Raw genomic sequence first — 15765 nt, 5'->3', positions numbered from 1 at the left:
GTCAGGGCACATTTGGAGTATTGTGTGCAGTATTGTGTGGGGGGGGGAAGAGGGGGGAATAAAAGAGAAATGAGGGATCTGGGGATGGGAGATGAGCACACTGAGGAAGGAAAATGGTGGGGTGTGAAGGGGCAGATGGGAGATAGTGAAATAAATGGGCTGCACCGGGTGTAGGAGGGGGGAACGGAAACGAGAGAGGGCATGGGGGTATTACTTGATATTGGTGAATTCAATGTTCATACCATTGGGTTGTGAACCTGTGTAGATGGACAGAGAGCTGCACAATGCAACAGGAACACAGATCAGTTTTTGTTCACAAATCGTTGCTACTCTCCAATGTGATTGTGTGCCAGAGAGGGAGAGTGTGTGGAGAGGTGGGAATACTGAGAGGGAGCGCATGGGTTAATGGGGATTAAGCAGAGAGGGTGAGGAATGTGGGGACGGTATGTTGGTGAGGGGGAGGAAGGGATACAATAATTTGTATTTACTTATGAGCGTTGAATGTTGATGTGCAGCGGAAACAAAACTTCTTTGTTTTGTTGCAGACGTGTGAAAGGTTGTGTAGACCAAGACCCAGAGGTAAGTCATGCTCAATTAATGGTTCTTTGTTACAAGGTGTTTATGTTCTGAGACAGGGACCTAATGTTACCAATGTACAGGAGTCCTCGGCGCCGTCTCTTCCGTATTCCCCCCCCCCCCCCCCGTGTCATATCTCCCCCCCCCCTCCCCGTGTCATATCCCCCCCCCCCCCCCGTGTCATATCTCCCCCCCCCCATGTCGTGTCTCCCACCCCCCACCCACGCATAAAATGTTACAAAAACTCATTGGAGTCTCTTGCATCTTATCTGCCAGAGGTCTGCCAGGCCTTATTTTTTTGGCCTTTAGTTTTCCTTTACGAACATCCTTTACAAGGATGTTGCCAGGACTTGAGGGCCTGAGCTACAGGGAGTGATTGGGCAGTCTAGGACTTTATTCCCTGGAATGCAGGAGGATGAGGAATGAACTTACACAGGAGTGAGTATAAGATCATGATGTATAAGATGCACAGTCTTTTACCCAGAGTAGGGGAATCAAGAATCAGAAGCCATAGGATTAGGGTGATAGGGGAAAGATTTAATAGGAACCCAAGGGGCAACTTTTTCACACAGAGGGTGGTGGGTAAATGCAATGTTGGGTATATGGATGGGTACATGGATAATGAAGGAGGGATATGGGCCAAGTGCAAGTAGGTGGGACTAGTATAACAATCAAACAATCTCCTAGATGTTCTAGTGGCCAGAGATCCTAGGGTAACGGAGGAACTGAAGGAACATTAGGCAGGAAATGGTGTTGGGTAGACTGATGGGACTGAAAGCTGATAAATCCCCAGGGCCTGATGGTCTGCATCCCAGGGTACTTAAAGAGGTGGCTCTAGAAATTGTGGACGCATTGGTGATCCTTTTCCAATGTTCTATAGATTCAGGATCAGTTCTTGTGGATTGGAGGGTAGCTAATGTTATCCCACTTTTAAGAAAGGAGGGAGAGAGAAAACGGGAAATTATAGACCAGTTAGTCTGACATCAGTGGTGGGGAAGATGCTGGAGTCAATTATAAAAGATGAAATTGCAGAGCATTTGGATAGCAGTAACAGGATTGTTCCGAGTCAGCATGGATTTACGAAGGGGAAATCATGCATGACTAATCTTCTGGAATTTTTTGAGGATGTGACTAGGAAAATTGACAGCGGAGAGCCGGTGGATGTGGTGTACCTCGAATTTCAGAAAGCATTCAACAAGGTCCCACAAAGGAGATTAGTGGGCAAAATTAGAGCACATGGGTTTGGGGGTAGGGTACTGACATGGATAGAAAATTGGTTGGCAGACAGAAAGCAAAGAGTGGGGATAAATGGGTCCCTTTCAGAAAGGCAGGCAGTGACTAGTGGGGTACCGCAAGGCTCGGTGCTGGGACCGCAGCTATTTAATATATACATTAAAGACTTGGATGAAGGGATTAAAAGTACCATTAGCAAATTTGCAGATCATACAAATCTGGGTAGTAGTGTGAACTGTGAGGAAGATGGTATAAGGTTGCAGGGTGACTTGGACAGGTTGTGTGAGTGGGCGGATGCATGGCAGATGCAGTTTAATGTGTATAAGTGTGAGGTTATCCACTTTGGTGGTAAGAATAGGAATGCAGATTATTATCTGAATGGTGTCAAGTTAGGAAAAGGGGACGTACAACGAGATCTGGGTGTCCTAGTGCATCATTCACTGAAAGGAAGCTCCAGGTGCAGCAGGCAGTGAAAGCCAATGGAATATTGGCCTTCATAACAAGAGGAGTTGAGTATAGGAGCAAAGAGGTCCTTCTGCAGTTGTACAGGGGCCTAGTGAGACCGCACCTGGAGTACTGTGTGCAGTTTTGGTCTCCAAATTTGAGGAAGGATATTTTTGCTATTGAGGGCGTGCAGCGTAGGTATACTAGGTTAATTCATGGAATGGCGGGACTGTCATATGTTGGAAGACTAGAGTGGCTAGGCTTGTATACAATGGAATTCAGAAGGATGAGAGGGGATCTTATCGAAAGGGGAAATCATGCTTGACTAATCTACTGGAATTTTCTGAGGATGTAACTAGGAAAATTGACAGGCGAGAGCCAGTGGATGTGGTGTACCTCGACTTTCAGAAAGCCTTCGACAAGGTCCCACATAGGAGATTGGTGGACAAAATTAGAGCACATGGTATTGGAGGTAGGGTACTGACATGGATAGAAAATTGGTTGACAGACAGAAAGCAAAGAGTGGGGATAAATGGGTCCCTTTCAGAATGGCAGGCAGTGACTAGTGGGGTACCGCAAGGCTCGGAGCTGGGACCGCAGCTAATTACAGTATACATCAATGACTTGGATGAAGAGATTAAAAGTACCATTAGCAAATTCGCAGATTTGGTCTCCAAATTTGAGGTAGGATATTCTTGCTATTGTGGGCGTGCAGCGTAGGTTTACTAGGTTAATTCCTGGAATTGCGGGACTGTCATATGTTGAAAGACTGGATTGACTAGGCTTGTATACACTGGAATTTAGAAGGAGGAGAGGAGATCTTATCGAAATGTATAAGGTTATTAAGGGGTTGGACACGTTAGAGGCAGGAAACATGTTCCCAATGTTGGTGGAGTCCAGAACCAGGGGCCACAGTTTAAGAATAAGGGGTAGGCCATTTAGATCGGAGATGATATGGATAGGTATGTAGTTTAAATGACTGGGTAAATGTAAAAATTGTCCCTAGTGTGTGTAGGATAGTGTTAGTGTGCGGGGATCGCTGGGCGGCGCGGACTTGGTGGGCCAAAAAGGACTGTTTCCGTGCTGTATCTGAAATATGAAAGAAAAAAAAAGAAGAAAAAAAATGAGGAAAAACTTTTTCAGTCAGAGAGTTGTGAATCTGTGGAATTCTCTGCCTCAGAAGGCAGTGGAGGCCAATTCTCTGAATGCATTCAAGAGACAGCTAGATAGAGCTCTTAAGGATAGCGTAGTCAGGGGGTATGGGGAGAAGGCAGGAACGGGGTACTGATTGAGAATGATCAGCCATGATCACATTGAATGGCGGTGCTGGCTCAAAGGGCCGAATGGCCTCCTCCTGCACCTATTGTCTACTGTCTAATATAGATGGGGCATATTGGTCAGCATGGGCAGGTTGTGCCTATGGGCCTGTTTCTGTGCTGTGTGATTCCATTACTATAAATGTGCCCTGCAGTCCACTACATTCTCCAGGGATACGCTTTGTCCCAGCCACCTGGACCTGATCCAAGCCTCCTTTTTCCTGACCTTTTCAGGACGTTTCTGCAACTTCAATTACCTTTTGTGCTTTCCTTTGCCGATACTGTAGTGGGATGTTGAACCTGAAATGTTAAATCTGTTTCTTTCCCTATAAACGTTACCTGACTTGCTGAGGTTATTTATTGTTTTCTATTTTATTTAGATTTCCAGCCAATCCGTCATCCAGTAATACGTGCTGATGTAATGTGCTCGGAGCACTTCCCTCTCTGCGTTTCATTAGTTTGTCATCGTCTTTTCTGTCTGAAGGATCATAGCTGGTCAGTCCACTCCTGGTAACCTCCACTTTCCTTTGTTCACAGAAAGCCAAAGCATGCTTCACAAATCTACCATCTGTGAAGAGATGTGTAAGTATCAGGTCCTGATGGAAAAAGCTCACAACCAGCCCATAATCCATGTTCCCCTTGATATCCAGAAATCTAGTAATCTCTGTTGTGAATGCCCTCAGTGGCTGAGCTCCCACACCCCTGTGTGATGAAATCTAAAGAATCGCCACCTATGAGGATGGGGATTTTTTTCTTATCTCAGTACTCAACAGCCTGTCCCAACTTGCAATCCCAACAACCCCCTACTTCTACACTTCTCAACTAGAGGAACCAACATTGCAATAAATCCCCTCCCAAAGCCTATAATGGATATGCAAATCATCAAGAGGTTATTACTCATTATTTTCCACTCGAGAGGACAGGCCCATTCTGCTTAATCTCTCCTCAGGATAAAATCACTCTGGTCCAAATGTACCACAACAAGTTCACCCTGAGCTGCAACCCCTTAAAATTACAACAGATTTTGACAATAGACAATAGGTGCAGGAGTAGGCCATTCGGCCCTTTGAGCCAGCACCACCATTCAATGTGATCATGGTTGATCATTCACAATCAGTACCCCGTTCCTGCCTTCTTCTCATACCCCCTGACTCCGCTATCTTTAAGAGCTCTATCTAGCTCTCTCTTGAAAGCATCCAGAGAATTGGCCTCCACTGCCTTCCGAGGCAGAGAATTCCACAGATTTACAACTCTCTGAATGAAAAAGTATTTCCTCATATCCGTTCTAAATGGCTTACCCCTTATTCTTAAACTGTGGCCCCTGGTTCTGGACTCCCCCAACATTGGGAACATGTTTTCTGCCTCTAATGTGCCTAATCCCTTAATAATATATGTTTGAATAAGACCGCCTCTCATCCTAAATTCCACCGTATACAGGCCTAGTCGCTCCAGTCTTTCAACATACGACAGTCCCACCGTTTTGGGAATTTACCTAGTGAATCCATGCTGCACGCCCTCAATAGCAAGAATGTCCTTCCTCAAATTTAGAGACCAAAATTCCACACAGAACTCCAGGTGTGGTCTCACTAGGGCCCTGTACAACTGCAGAAGGACCTCTTTGCTCCTATACTCAACTCCTCTTGTCATAAAGGCCAACATGCCATTAGCTTTATTCACTGCCTGCTGTACCTGCATGCTAACTTTAAGTGACTGATGACCAAGGACACCCAGATCTCTTTGTACTTCCCCATTTCCTAACTTGACACCATTCAGACAATAATCTGCCTTCCTGTTCTTTCCACCAAAGTGGATAACCTCACATTTATCCACCTTAAACTGCATCTGCCATGCATCTGCCCACTCACACAACCTGTCCAAATCACCCTGCATCCTCATAGCATCTTCCTCACAGTTCACACTGCCACCCAGCTTTGTATCATCTGCAAATTTGCTAATGGTACTTTTAATCCCTTCATCCAAGTCATTAATGTACTTCGCAAGAATGGCGTTGGAGAGAGAACTGAAGGCGACAGGAGGATAGTCATACTGCGCGGAAACACGCCCTACGGCCCAACTTGCCCACACCAACCAACATGTCCCATCTACACTGGCCCCACCTGCCTATGTTTGGCCCATATCTCTCTAAACCTGTCCTATCCATGCACCTGTCCAAATGTTTCTTAAACATTGTGATACTACCTGCCTCTACTACCTCCGGCAGCTCATTCCATACATCCACAACCTGTGTGAAAGTTACCCCTAGGTTCCTATTAACTTTCCCCCCCCTCACCTTAAAACTATGTCCTCTGGTTCTTGATTCCCCTACACTGGGCAAGAGGCTCAGTATGTCTACCCAATCTATTCCTCTCATGATTTTGTACACCTCTATAAGATCACCCCTCATCCTCCTGCGCTCCAAGGAATAGAGTCCTGCTTGCTCAACCTCCATATAATTACGACTCATAAATCTCAGGCCCTTGAATCCTGGCAAGATTCTTGTAAATCTTCTCTGCACCCTTTCCAGCTTGACACCATCTTGCCTAATGCCTAATCAATGTCTGATATAAATGCAACAGGACTTCCCAACTTCTATACTTAATACTCTGACAGATGAAGGCCAGTGTGCCAAAAACCTTTTTGACCACCTTATCTACTTGTGTTGCCACTTTCAACAAACTATGTACCTGCGCTCCTAGATCTTCCTTCTCTACAACTCTCCCCAGAGACTTACCGTTCACTGTGTAGATTCTGCCCATTTTAGTCTTCCCAAAATGCAACACCTCACATTTCTCTGATTGAATTCCATCAACCATTCCTCAGCCCTCCTGGCCAACCGATCAAGATCCTGCTGCAATTTTTGACAACTGTGGCAACGTATCGAGAAAGGCCCGAAATAAAGGCAAGGAGCCGGGTATTTCGGGAGGTTTGATTTTATTACGTTTGCTAGACCGGTCAAGTCTGTCAGAGTGAAATCGTGCCCAAAACCTTGTCCTTTATAACCGTAGCAAAGGGCCGCCCCCCTGAACCGGTCCATTCCCGTGCCGAGGGGTCGGTAGTGGTATGGCCCGACCCTTGGGAGCCGCCACAGGACACCGCGCCCCAGAACCGGAGGCACGAAACGCACTGGTGGTCGCACTACCCGACCGGACTGCGTACGAAAATCGGCCAACAGAGGGGCCGGCGGAGGCACAGTTGGAGGGACAGGTGGTGGGACCTGCAAAGAGGGGCAACCTCGTGACCGAGGCTGGGCAACCCGCACCGGTTGGTCGATGTCCAAGTGGGCCGGCTTCAAGTGGTCAATTGACATGGCCTCCGTCCGGCCCCCCATGTCCAAGACAAAGGTTGTCTGTCCGTGCTCCAGCACCCGTTACGGGCCCTCATAAGGCCTCTGGAGTGGCGTCCGGTGGGTGTCACGGCGCAGGAACACATGGGTGCAGTCCCGGAGGGCCGATGGCATGAACAGGCGGAATGTACCATGGCGGGACGTCGGCACAGGTGCGAGCTTGCCAACTCGCTCTCGAAGGCGCTGTAGTTAAGCTCCATCTTAACTATCTAAAATACCACCCACTTTCGTGTTATCTGCAAACTTGCTAATCATGTACATTCCCATCCAAATCAATGATATAGATGACAAACAGCAATGGGCCCACCACCAAACCCTGAGGTACACCACCAGTCACAGGCCTCGAGTCTGTGAAAAGAAACCTTCCACCATCAGCCTCTGCTTCCTTTCATGAAGCCAATTTTCTATCCATCCAGCTATCTCTCCTTAGATCACATGCGATCTAACCTTCCAGATGTTCCAGGTGTTCCGGATGTGGCCTTCATTCTATCGGTGACACAAAGCATAGATTCAGCGACTGTTTTGCCGGACACTTGAGCTCGACCCACCAAAGATGACTGGATTTCCCAGTTTCTAACCACATTAACCCCCCTTCCCATTCCAACACTGACTTTTCTGTCCTGTGCTTCCTCCATTGCCAGAGTGAGGCCAGACACAAACTAGAGGAACAGTGCCTCAAATTCCACGGGTCGCTTACAACCTAATAATATGGACATTTAATTCTCCAATTTGGGTAACTTACCAAACTCCCCCACCTTCTTCCCCCCTTCCTTCCCCCCAGTCCATCTCTCTTCCCTGTGCTACACCTGGACTCATAACCATTTCTCTCTCACCCATTTCCTTCCAACTACATTCCTTCCTCTAGCTTCACAATTTTCAACTCACCCTCTGGACTTTGTTCAACCATTCGCTGATCAAAAAACCTTTGTCTGTGTCCACCCGTGACTCATAGGCTTTGTCCTGCCCCTCCTCTCATCCAACTTCCTTCCCACCCCACCCACCCCCAAAATCAGTCCAAAGAAGTGTCCCAACCTGAAACCTTAATGTCTTTCGAAGTTGCAACAGGCAGGAATGAAAAAGAGGACCCAGTTGATATGTATTTGGACTCAGAGGCCTTTAATAAAGTGGAGTATAGGAGGTTATTAAACAAAATTTACATGCTCGGCCATGAGGATAATATACGAGCCAGGACTTGGTCAACTGAGAGAAGATGGAGTGGGATAAAATGGGTCATTTTTTGGACTGGGTGGCTGTGACCAGGAATGATGCTGGATTAATGCTGGGCCCAGCTGCTCACAATTGATATCCCTGAATTGTATTAGAAGATCAGGTTGGATATGTCCAAGCAAAACACAAACTGCTGGAGGAACTCAGCATCAGTGGAGGCAGAGGGATGGTGCCTGTTTGGGGTCAGGATCCTGCACCAGCTCACTACATGATGTATCCAAGGTAGCTGACGATACCAAGCCAGGATTATGCAGAGACATCGGGCAGAACATGGCGGATGGAAAATAATGTGGAGAAAGGTGGAGAATTTTAAATGGTGGGAAATTGAACGGTGTTGGTGTTGGGAGAGGTCCAAGTATGGGGTTCTTGCACACCAACCACTGAAAGTTCACATGTAGGGTAGTGAGCTATTTGTTGTGTGTTGAGCTTTATTTTAAGAGGATTGCTCCAATTATATGGGGCACTGGTGAGACAGGATCTGGAATATGTACAGATCTGCTGTACCTGCCTGAGGAAAGATTACCCTCAATGGAGGGTGAGCCGCATTGCTTTACCAGGTTGAATGGTGGGTTGGGATGGGGTCTGGCTGCTCCTCTGTAGAGAGAACGAACAAACTTGGTCTAAACTCTAGTTCCAAGAATGAGAGGTGATCTCATTGAAACACAAATTTTTACTGGATTTGATATGAATTTGATGTTTCCATTGCCTACAGTCTGAAATACAATTATCCCCCACTCTCAGCTGCCGGTCCATGCTGCTACCCAATCTTTAACCCCCTCTGGCCCAGTTTCACACAGCCTTGAGGGTAGGACTTCATCAAACCCCTGAAAGCCCTCTCAGAGATTGAATAGATGGAGGATGGCAGGAGAGAGGGAGAGCAGAAGAAACAGGGGGGGGGGGGGGGGAAGGGGATTGACAACAGCAGAGATGTTTCAGGCGAGGAACTCCAGTGATCTGGGATGTGCTGCCTGAATGGAGCTCAGTAGATTCACAGCATTGGGTAAAGGGAACTGGAGAAAGTCTGGACTGTGGGGAGGAATGGGGAGTGAGACTCAGCAAGGAGCTCCACCATCAAGCTGGAACAAGCCTGATGGGCTGAGTGGACTCCTGTCATTCACCGACTCTCAAATCCAATCTGGAATTCCAGAGGGGGAGGGGATGTGGGACTTGTTCCCACCCTGTGCCTGGCTCTCCCTCTCCACGGTTCAGTAGTTGATAACCTCTCCTTATTTCTGCTCCTGATGTCCTAACTTAGATCCGTCCGTACCTGGTAACCTTATCTTTCCGCTCTCTGTTCACAGCAAATAATCTGGGGAAACGTAAATGGAAACAAAGTGAGTATCAAGTCCTGAGTATAAAAGCGAACACTCGATCCAGAGAAGGTGTCTGCAACTAAGCGCTAGTGGGGAGAAGTGATGTTGGTGACAGGACAATGGGTGGAACAGGAAGTGAGTGAGAGAAGTGAAACAGAGAACTGGAAGGCAGAGTGAGGTGAGAGGGGTACAGGGGAGAGATAGTTTGGGGGGAGAGTGTGAGGGAGGCAGATAGGTAGACCGGGAGGAAGGAGAGGGAAATAGAGAAGAGAAGAAAGAGTGGCAAAGAGAAATGCAAGGGTTATGGCCACATCATGCAACACAGAACCCTCAGTCCATTGTGTCCATGCTGACCATTAGGTATCCAACTCCAACCACTTGGTCCGCACCCTACTCAGTCTTGGTAATTCAGGAGCTCATGCAAATGTTTCTTCAACACTGAAAATTTCTGCCTCCACCATCCCTTCAAGGAGATCATTCCAGATTCCAATCACCCTCTGAATGAATAAAGGTCTTCCTCGGATCCTCCTTAGACCAACACCCTCTGTCCCTAGACACATGTACCATTGGGAAACATTTCCTACAATCTATCTCTTACAGCATGGATACAGCTGCTTCGGCCTAACCTGTCCACACCGACCAAAATGCCTCAGATAAGCAAGTTCCATTTGCCTGTGTTTGGCCCATATCCCTCAATGTCTTTCATATCCATGTGCCTGTTCAAGAGTCTTTTAAATGCTGTTATAGTTCCTGCAAGAATGATCTCCACTGGCACCTAATTCCATGACCCAACATCCTCTGATTGAAAAAAGTGGTCTTCAGGTTCCTATTACATCTTGCCCCTTTCTCCTTAAATCTAGGACCTCTGACTTTTGATTGTCTATCCTGGATAAAAGACTCTATTCACTCTCCTCATGATTTTAAACACCCAAAACACATCACTCTCTCTAACTCAGGCCATCAAGCCATGAAAAATTCTGGTAAATTATTTCTAGATTATTTAGTCCTGTCCACTGTGCCTTCCCTCCACAGATGCTGCCTAACCTGCTCACTTCCCCTAGCAGCATGGTTTTCCCATCTATTCTTGGGCAGGGACAGACCTGGAGTGACAGAGCCCCAGAGGATGAATGGGTGGATGGGGCGGTGGTCGTCAGTGAATGGGGGGGAGGGGGGGGGGGGAGAGGTAGTAGGGTTTGGGTTGACAAGGACAAGGGCCTGCCAGTGGGTTGGGGTGATAGTCTGAGTTAATGGGGGGTTTCCACAGTGAGTGAGTGAGGGGTGACCCTTCACCGACTGTTGGTCACCCTCACTCCAGCTCCTTTCCCAGAAAGGTTTTCACCACTTTCTTTTGCCCGCAGATTATTACTGAAGCACATTTGTATCTCAACTAACCGTACAGAGCTCACAGCCAACCAACTGCACAGCACGCTACGATTCTGCAAATGCTCAGCGGGACAGGGGATGGAAAGGGATGGAAGAACAGAGACTGCCAGAGACACTCTGGTGGATGGATAAACAGGAAAAAGAGGCAGGTTGAAAGAGGGAAAGAGAGAAAGTTGGAGGTGTTCATGTGTTAGTCCTGTCGAGCTGCTAAATTCTCACTGCAGTTATCACCTGAAGGTAATATTCTTTATTGGAGACTCAGCTGTGACCTGTGCTCACATCACACATCGTCACTACATGGACATGCACCTTTCAATGTTCTCAAAATTATTATGGGGAGAGACCTAGAGGAAACATATGTACAAGCAAAGGAAGGACACCACACAAACAGGCAAAGAAGTGGTGTGATAGACAGATTGAAACTCCAGGGGTTCAGCAAATGCGAGCTATGCTTTGCTTTGTGGCTTTTAAGCAATAAAAAATCATTTCAAAACTTGTCTTGTATTGGTTATGTATGTCTGGACCTCTCCTGGTGCCATGGATGGAGACAGGAGGGGGTGCAGGTGAATGTGTGACCCACAACTGATACAAGAGGAAGGACTTGGATTCCTGGGGCAGGGCAGCCAAACTGAATGGTCAGGCTCAGAGCTGGATTGGCAGGGTGAAGGGAAACCCACAATGATTCAGGACCGCTGGGTGCCTTCAGTAAATGAGTCTGCAAAGCAGATGAAACAGGCTGGAAGAAAGAAAACCAAGTAGAGGGTACAGTGGAGCAGCAGTTAGTGCTGCTGTCTGCCAGCTCTAATCCGTGTGCAGTTTATATGCTCTTCCTGTGTCCGTGGGTTCCCCTGGCACTCCTCCCACATCCCCTGCCCCACGGGGTGATCGGTCACTCTGGTAGCCCATCCTGGGCCACAGGTAAACTTTGTGGGCCAATACGATTGCACAGACTGGAAGGACTGAAAGGGCTTTCCTCATAAAGAAATCCAGAAATGTGTAAAGGTTTTGAAGGGGTTAATTGTTTGTAGTTCAGTGTGTGTGGTTGGGGTGAGGGGGGGGGGGGGGGGGGGGGGTAGTGGAGGACAATGCAGAGGCCATGGGAGGTTTGCAGTGACCAGTAGGCATGGCTTACATAGAGTGCATGTGGAGAGAATGTTTCCACTAGTGGCAGAGTCTGGGACCAGAGGGCACAGCCTCAGAATGAAAGGACGGACCATAAGAATGGAGATGAGGTGAAATATCTTTCGCCAGACGGTGGTGAATCTGTGGAATTCATCACCATAGACGGCTGTGCAGGCCGTCATTGGGTATTTTCAAAGCAGAGGTTGACTGGTTCTTGATTAGTAAGGGGGTCAAAGGTTACAGAGAGAAGGCAGGAGAATGGGTTGTGAGGGAAAGATAGATCGGTCATGAATAAATGGCAGAGTCGACTCGATGGGCCAAATGGCCGAACTCTGCTCGTAATTCCGGATTCATGGACAAGAGTGTCAGTGAATGTTGCTGCTGACCTGGTCAGTAAGGGGGTCAAAGGTTACAGAGAGAAGGCTGAAGAATGGGTTGTGAGGGAAAGATAGATCGGTCATGAATAAATGGCAGAGTCGACTCGATGGGCCAAATGGCCTAACTCTGTTCTTAATTCCGGCTTCATGGACATTAGTGTCAGTGAAATCTGGGGGTTACCATAAGAGATAGAGAGTAGTTCAGAACTGCTCTCTGGCTGTGATAGGATAGTTCACTTTCCAGATAACAGCTGTGAAGAAACTGTCCCTGAATCTGCAGGTGTGCGTTTTCACATTTAATACCTTTTGCCTGAGGAAAGAAGAGGTTGTGGCTAAGGTGTGATGTCCTTGATTATGCTGCTGGCCTTGCCGAGGCAGCATGAGATATAAATAGAGTCAATACAAGGGAGGTTGGTTTGTGTGATGGTCTGGGTTGCGTCCACAATTCGTGGTCTTGGATGGAGTTGTTCCCAAGCCAAGCAGAGATGCATCCTGATAAAGTACCTCATGGCAGCCTGATCGAGACAATTGGTTTAGTTTAGTTCTGTTATTGCTGTCACGTGTACCGAGATGCAATGAAATATTTTATTTTGCATACTATCCAGCCACAGCTTGCCTGTACCAGGCCCATATCCCCTCAACCCTTGATTGAAACAAGGAACTGCATATCTTTTTTGCATTCATTGTTTCATTCAATCATTCATTCATTCTTCTGTATCTCTCCACATCGCTATCTATATCTCTCGTTTCCATTATCCCTAACCAGTCGGAAGAAGGGACTCGACCTGAAACGTCACCCATTCCTTCTCTCCAGAGATGCTGCCTGTCCCGCTGAGTTACTCCAACTTTTTGTGTCTATCAAGGAACTGCAGATGCTGAGTTACTCCAGCACTCTGTGTCTATCCCTTCAAACACCCCCTTCTATGTAGCTGTCAGTGGCTTTCAAATGTCATAATTGTAGCTGCTTCTACCATCGCATCTGACAGCTCCATATGTACACAGCCCTCTGTATGGGGAAGCAGTTGCCTCTTGTATCCCTTTTAAATCTTTTCCCTCTCTGCGTCAACGTATGCCCTTTAGTTTTAGACTCTCTTCTCTAATACCCAATAACTTGGCCTCCACAGCCAGCAAAGAATTCCACAGGTTCACCACCCTCTGACAAACAGCTTTCAAACACACATCACGGGTTAACCCAATCACCCCCGGGATAACTCTCATGAGCCTCTTCTGGACCTTCTTCCCTCTCTCGGCTCCTTCAACCTAATCAAGATTCTTGATTAGTCCGGGCGTCAAAGGTTGTAGCAGCAACTTAGTCCTTCCCAATAAAGTCCTTAAGCTTACCACTTTTACGAAAGGAGTGGAGTGAACATTCTTGACGCAAACAACGACAGAAATCTTCATGACGTTTCAGTTTAATTAGTCGTTTATTGAAGTAGTTATACAAACAGATTAGTATATCTCTAGTCATTGACTTGGTAAGAATTGTATCCCACCACAGCTCCTCTCGTGTCTATCGCATAACATCGCTGTCTTCCCAATTATAATTCTGGCCCCTCCCCTGGCTCCTCCCAGTCCATATATGCACATATGCCCATATATGTAAGCCTAGTATTCATCTGACGACAACCCCAAAAATAGGATACAAAAGAATATAATATGCTAAGACAGCTAGCAAATACACATGGCTCCGACAAAGGTTATGGGGAGAAGGCAGGAGAATGGGGTTGAGAGGAAAAGATAGATCAGCCAGGATTGAATGGCAGAGTAGACTCGATGGGCTGAATAGCCTCATTCTGCTCCTATGCATTATGAACATCATACTATAAACGCGTACCATATATAGAATAGATGACCAGTGATAGTTTGATTCAGACTGGCTCACCCAGGGAAGACACAGGGCTGTGGCGAAAGGATGTTGTTCTGACTGGAGGCCCATAACCAGTGGAGTTCCACAGGGATTAGTGCTGGCACCTATTTTAACAGTATATATATTAATGATAGCGATGAAAATTAGTTGGCCAGTAAATGTGCAGATGATGCACAAATTGGTGCTCAGGGACAGTGAAAAAAAGACTCAAATGTATATATAACTTAGTTACAGATGTGAGCGGAGAAATGGCAGGCAGTGTTTACCCGGGCAAATATGCGGAATTGCATTTTGGGAGGTTGAATATAAGGGGAAAATTTAGTTTTTACAACATAAAGTGGGGAGTGCCTGGAATGTGCTGTTGGGAGAGATGGTAGAGGCAGATATGATAGTGGGATTTAAAAGGCTTTAGACAGGCTCATGGATATGCAGGGGATGGAGGGATATGGATTATGTGCATGCAGGGGGGATTGGTTTAATTTGGCATCAGGTTCGGCACAATATTCGATAAATGAGGGGATGAAGGTTGGAGACTCCATCAACGTGGGCAAAGCCATGATAGCGGCTCAGTGGCTGGCTGATCCCAACAGCAAGCACCCAAGGAAGAGCAGCAGACTGCATGCCAAGTGGATACCTCTGTATCAGAGGGTGGTCGAGCGGGGTTCGAGAGATTGCAGGGCTGTATCATTACCGTGGATGGTAAGGTGGAGGCTCTGATTCCATGGTGTGCCTGCCACTGAGGGAGAGCTGAGAACCACAGCAAGGCAGTAGCTGACTGATACGGAGTGGGGAATGGACTGGATTCTGTGATGTTGGTGGTGGGAGGGAGAGATGCTCTCAGTCATACAGCACAGTGGCAGTGCCTCCAGCCGTGCAGTGACCACCCACACACCCATCTACACTGATCCCACATTCACCCACTTCACTCTCCCCACATTCACACCAACACCCCCCCCAGCACACGCACACCCTGAGGGCAATTCAAAACAGCCAATAAACCCACCCACCATCACAACTCAAATTGCAGCAGGATCTTGATCAGTTGGCCATGTGGGCTGAGAAATAGTTGATGGAATTTAACACTGAGAAATGTGAGGTGTTGCATTTTGGAAAGTCAAACATGGGCAAGACCTACACAGTGAATGTTAAGGCTCTGGGGAGTGTTGGAAAGCAGACAATCTAGGAGTGCAGATACATAGTTTGTTGAAAGTGACATCACAGGCAGATAGGGCGGTCAAAACGGCTTTTTGGCACATTGGCCTTCATCATTCAGAGTATTGAGTATAAAAGTTGGGAGGTCATGATTTAGTTGTATCAGACATTGGTGAGGCAGCATTGAGAGGGTTGTGTCCAGTTCTGGGCACCATGACATAGGAAAGATGTCAAGATGGAAAGGGTGCACAGAAGATTTATGAGGATGTTGCCAGGACTCGAGGGCCTGAGCTACAGGGAGAAGTTGAGCAGGCTGGGACTCTATTCCTTGCAGCGCAGGAGGATGAGGGGTGATCGTATAGACGTGTACAAAATCATGAGAAGAAACGATAGGGTAGTCGCACAAAGTCTC

The 15765-nt window shown here is 47.2% G+C and overlaps 1 protein-coding gene across 1 annotated transcript in view; it reads left to right on the top strand.

Moving 5' to 3' along the window:
• Window positions 1–11304, top strand: part of LOC144591230 (ribonuclease T2-like) — a 28977-nt gene extending 17673 nt beyond the window's left edge. The window contains exons 6-9 of the mRNA XM_078395508.1: window positions 546–579; window positions 4107–4151; window positions 9441–9473; window positions 10811–11304. Coding sequence (XP_078251634.1) covers window positions 546–579; window positions 4107–4151; window positions 9441–9473; window positions 10811–10843 — 145 coding nt within the window. The 3' untranslated portion in view covers window positions 10844–11304. The remainder of the gene's footprint in view (window positions 1–545; window positions 580–4106; window positions 4152–9440; window positions 9474–10810) is intronic.
• Window positions 11305–15765: the final 4461 nt, after the last annotated feature.

The sequence above is a fragment of the Rhinoraja longicauda genome, unplaced genomic scaffold, assembly GCF_053455715.1.
Source record: "Rhinoraja longicauda isolate Sanriku21f unplaced genomic scaffold, sRhiLon1.1 Scf000739, whole genome shotgun sequence".
In the NCBI taxonomy this organism is placed as follows: domain Eukaryota; kingdom Metazoa; phylum Chordata; class Chondrichthyes; order Rajiformes; family Arhynchobatidae; genus Rhinoraja; species Rhinoraja longicauda.
The sequence above is the reverse complement of the archived record's forward strand: the minus strand, read 5'-3'. Positions and strand labels throughout refer to the sequence as shown.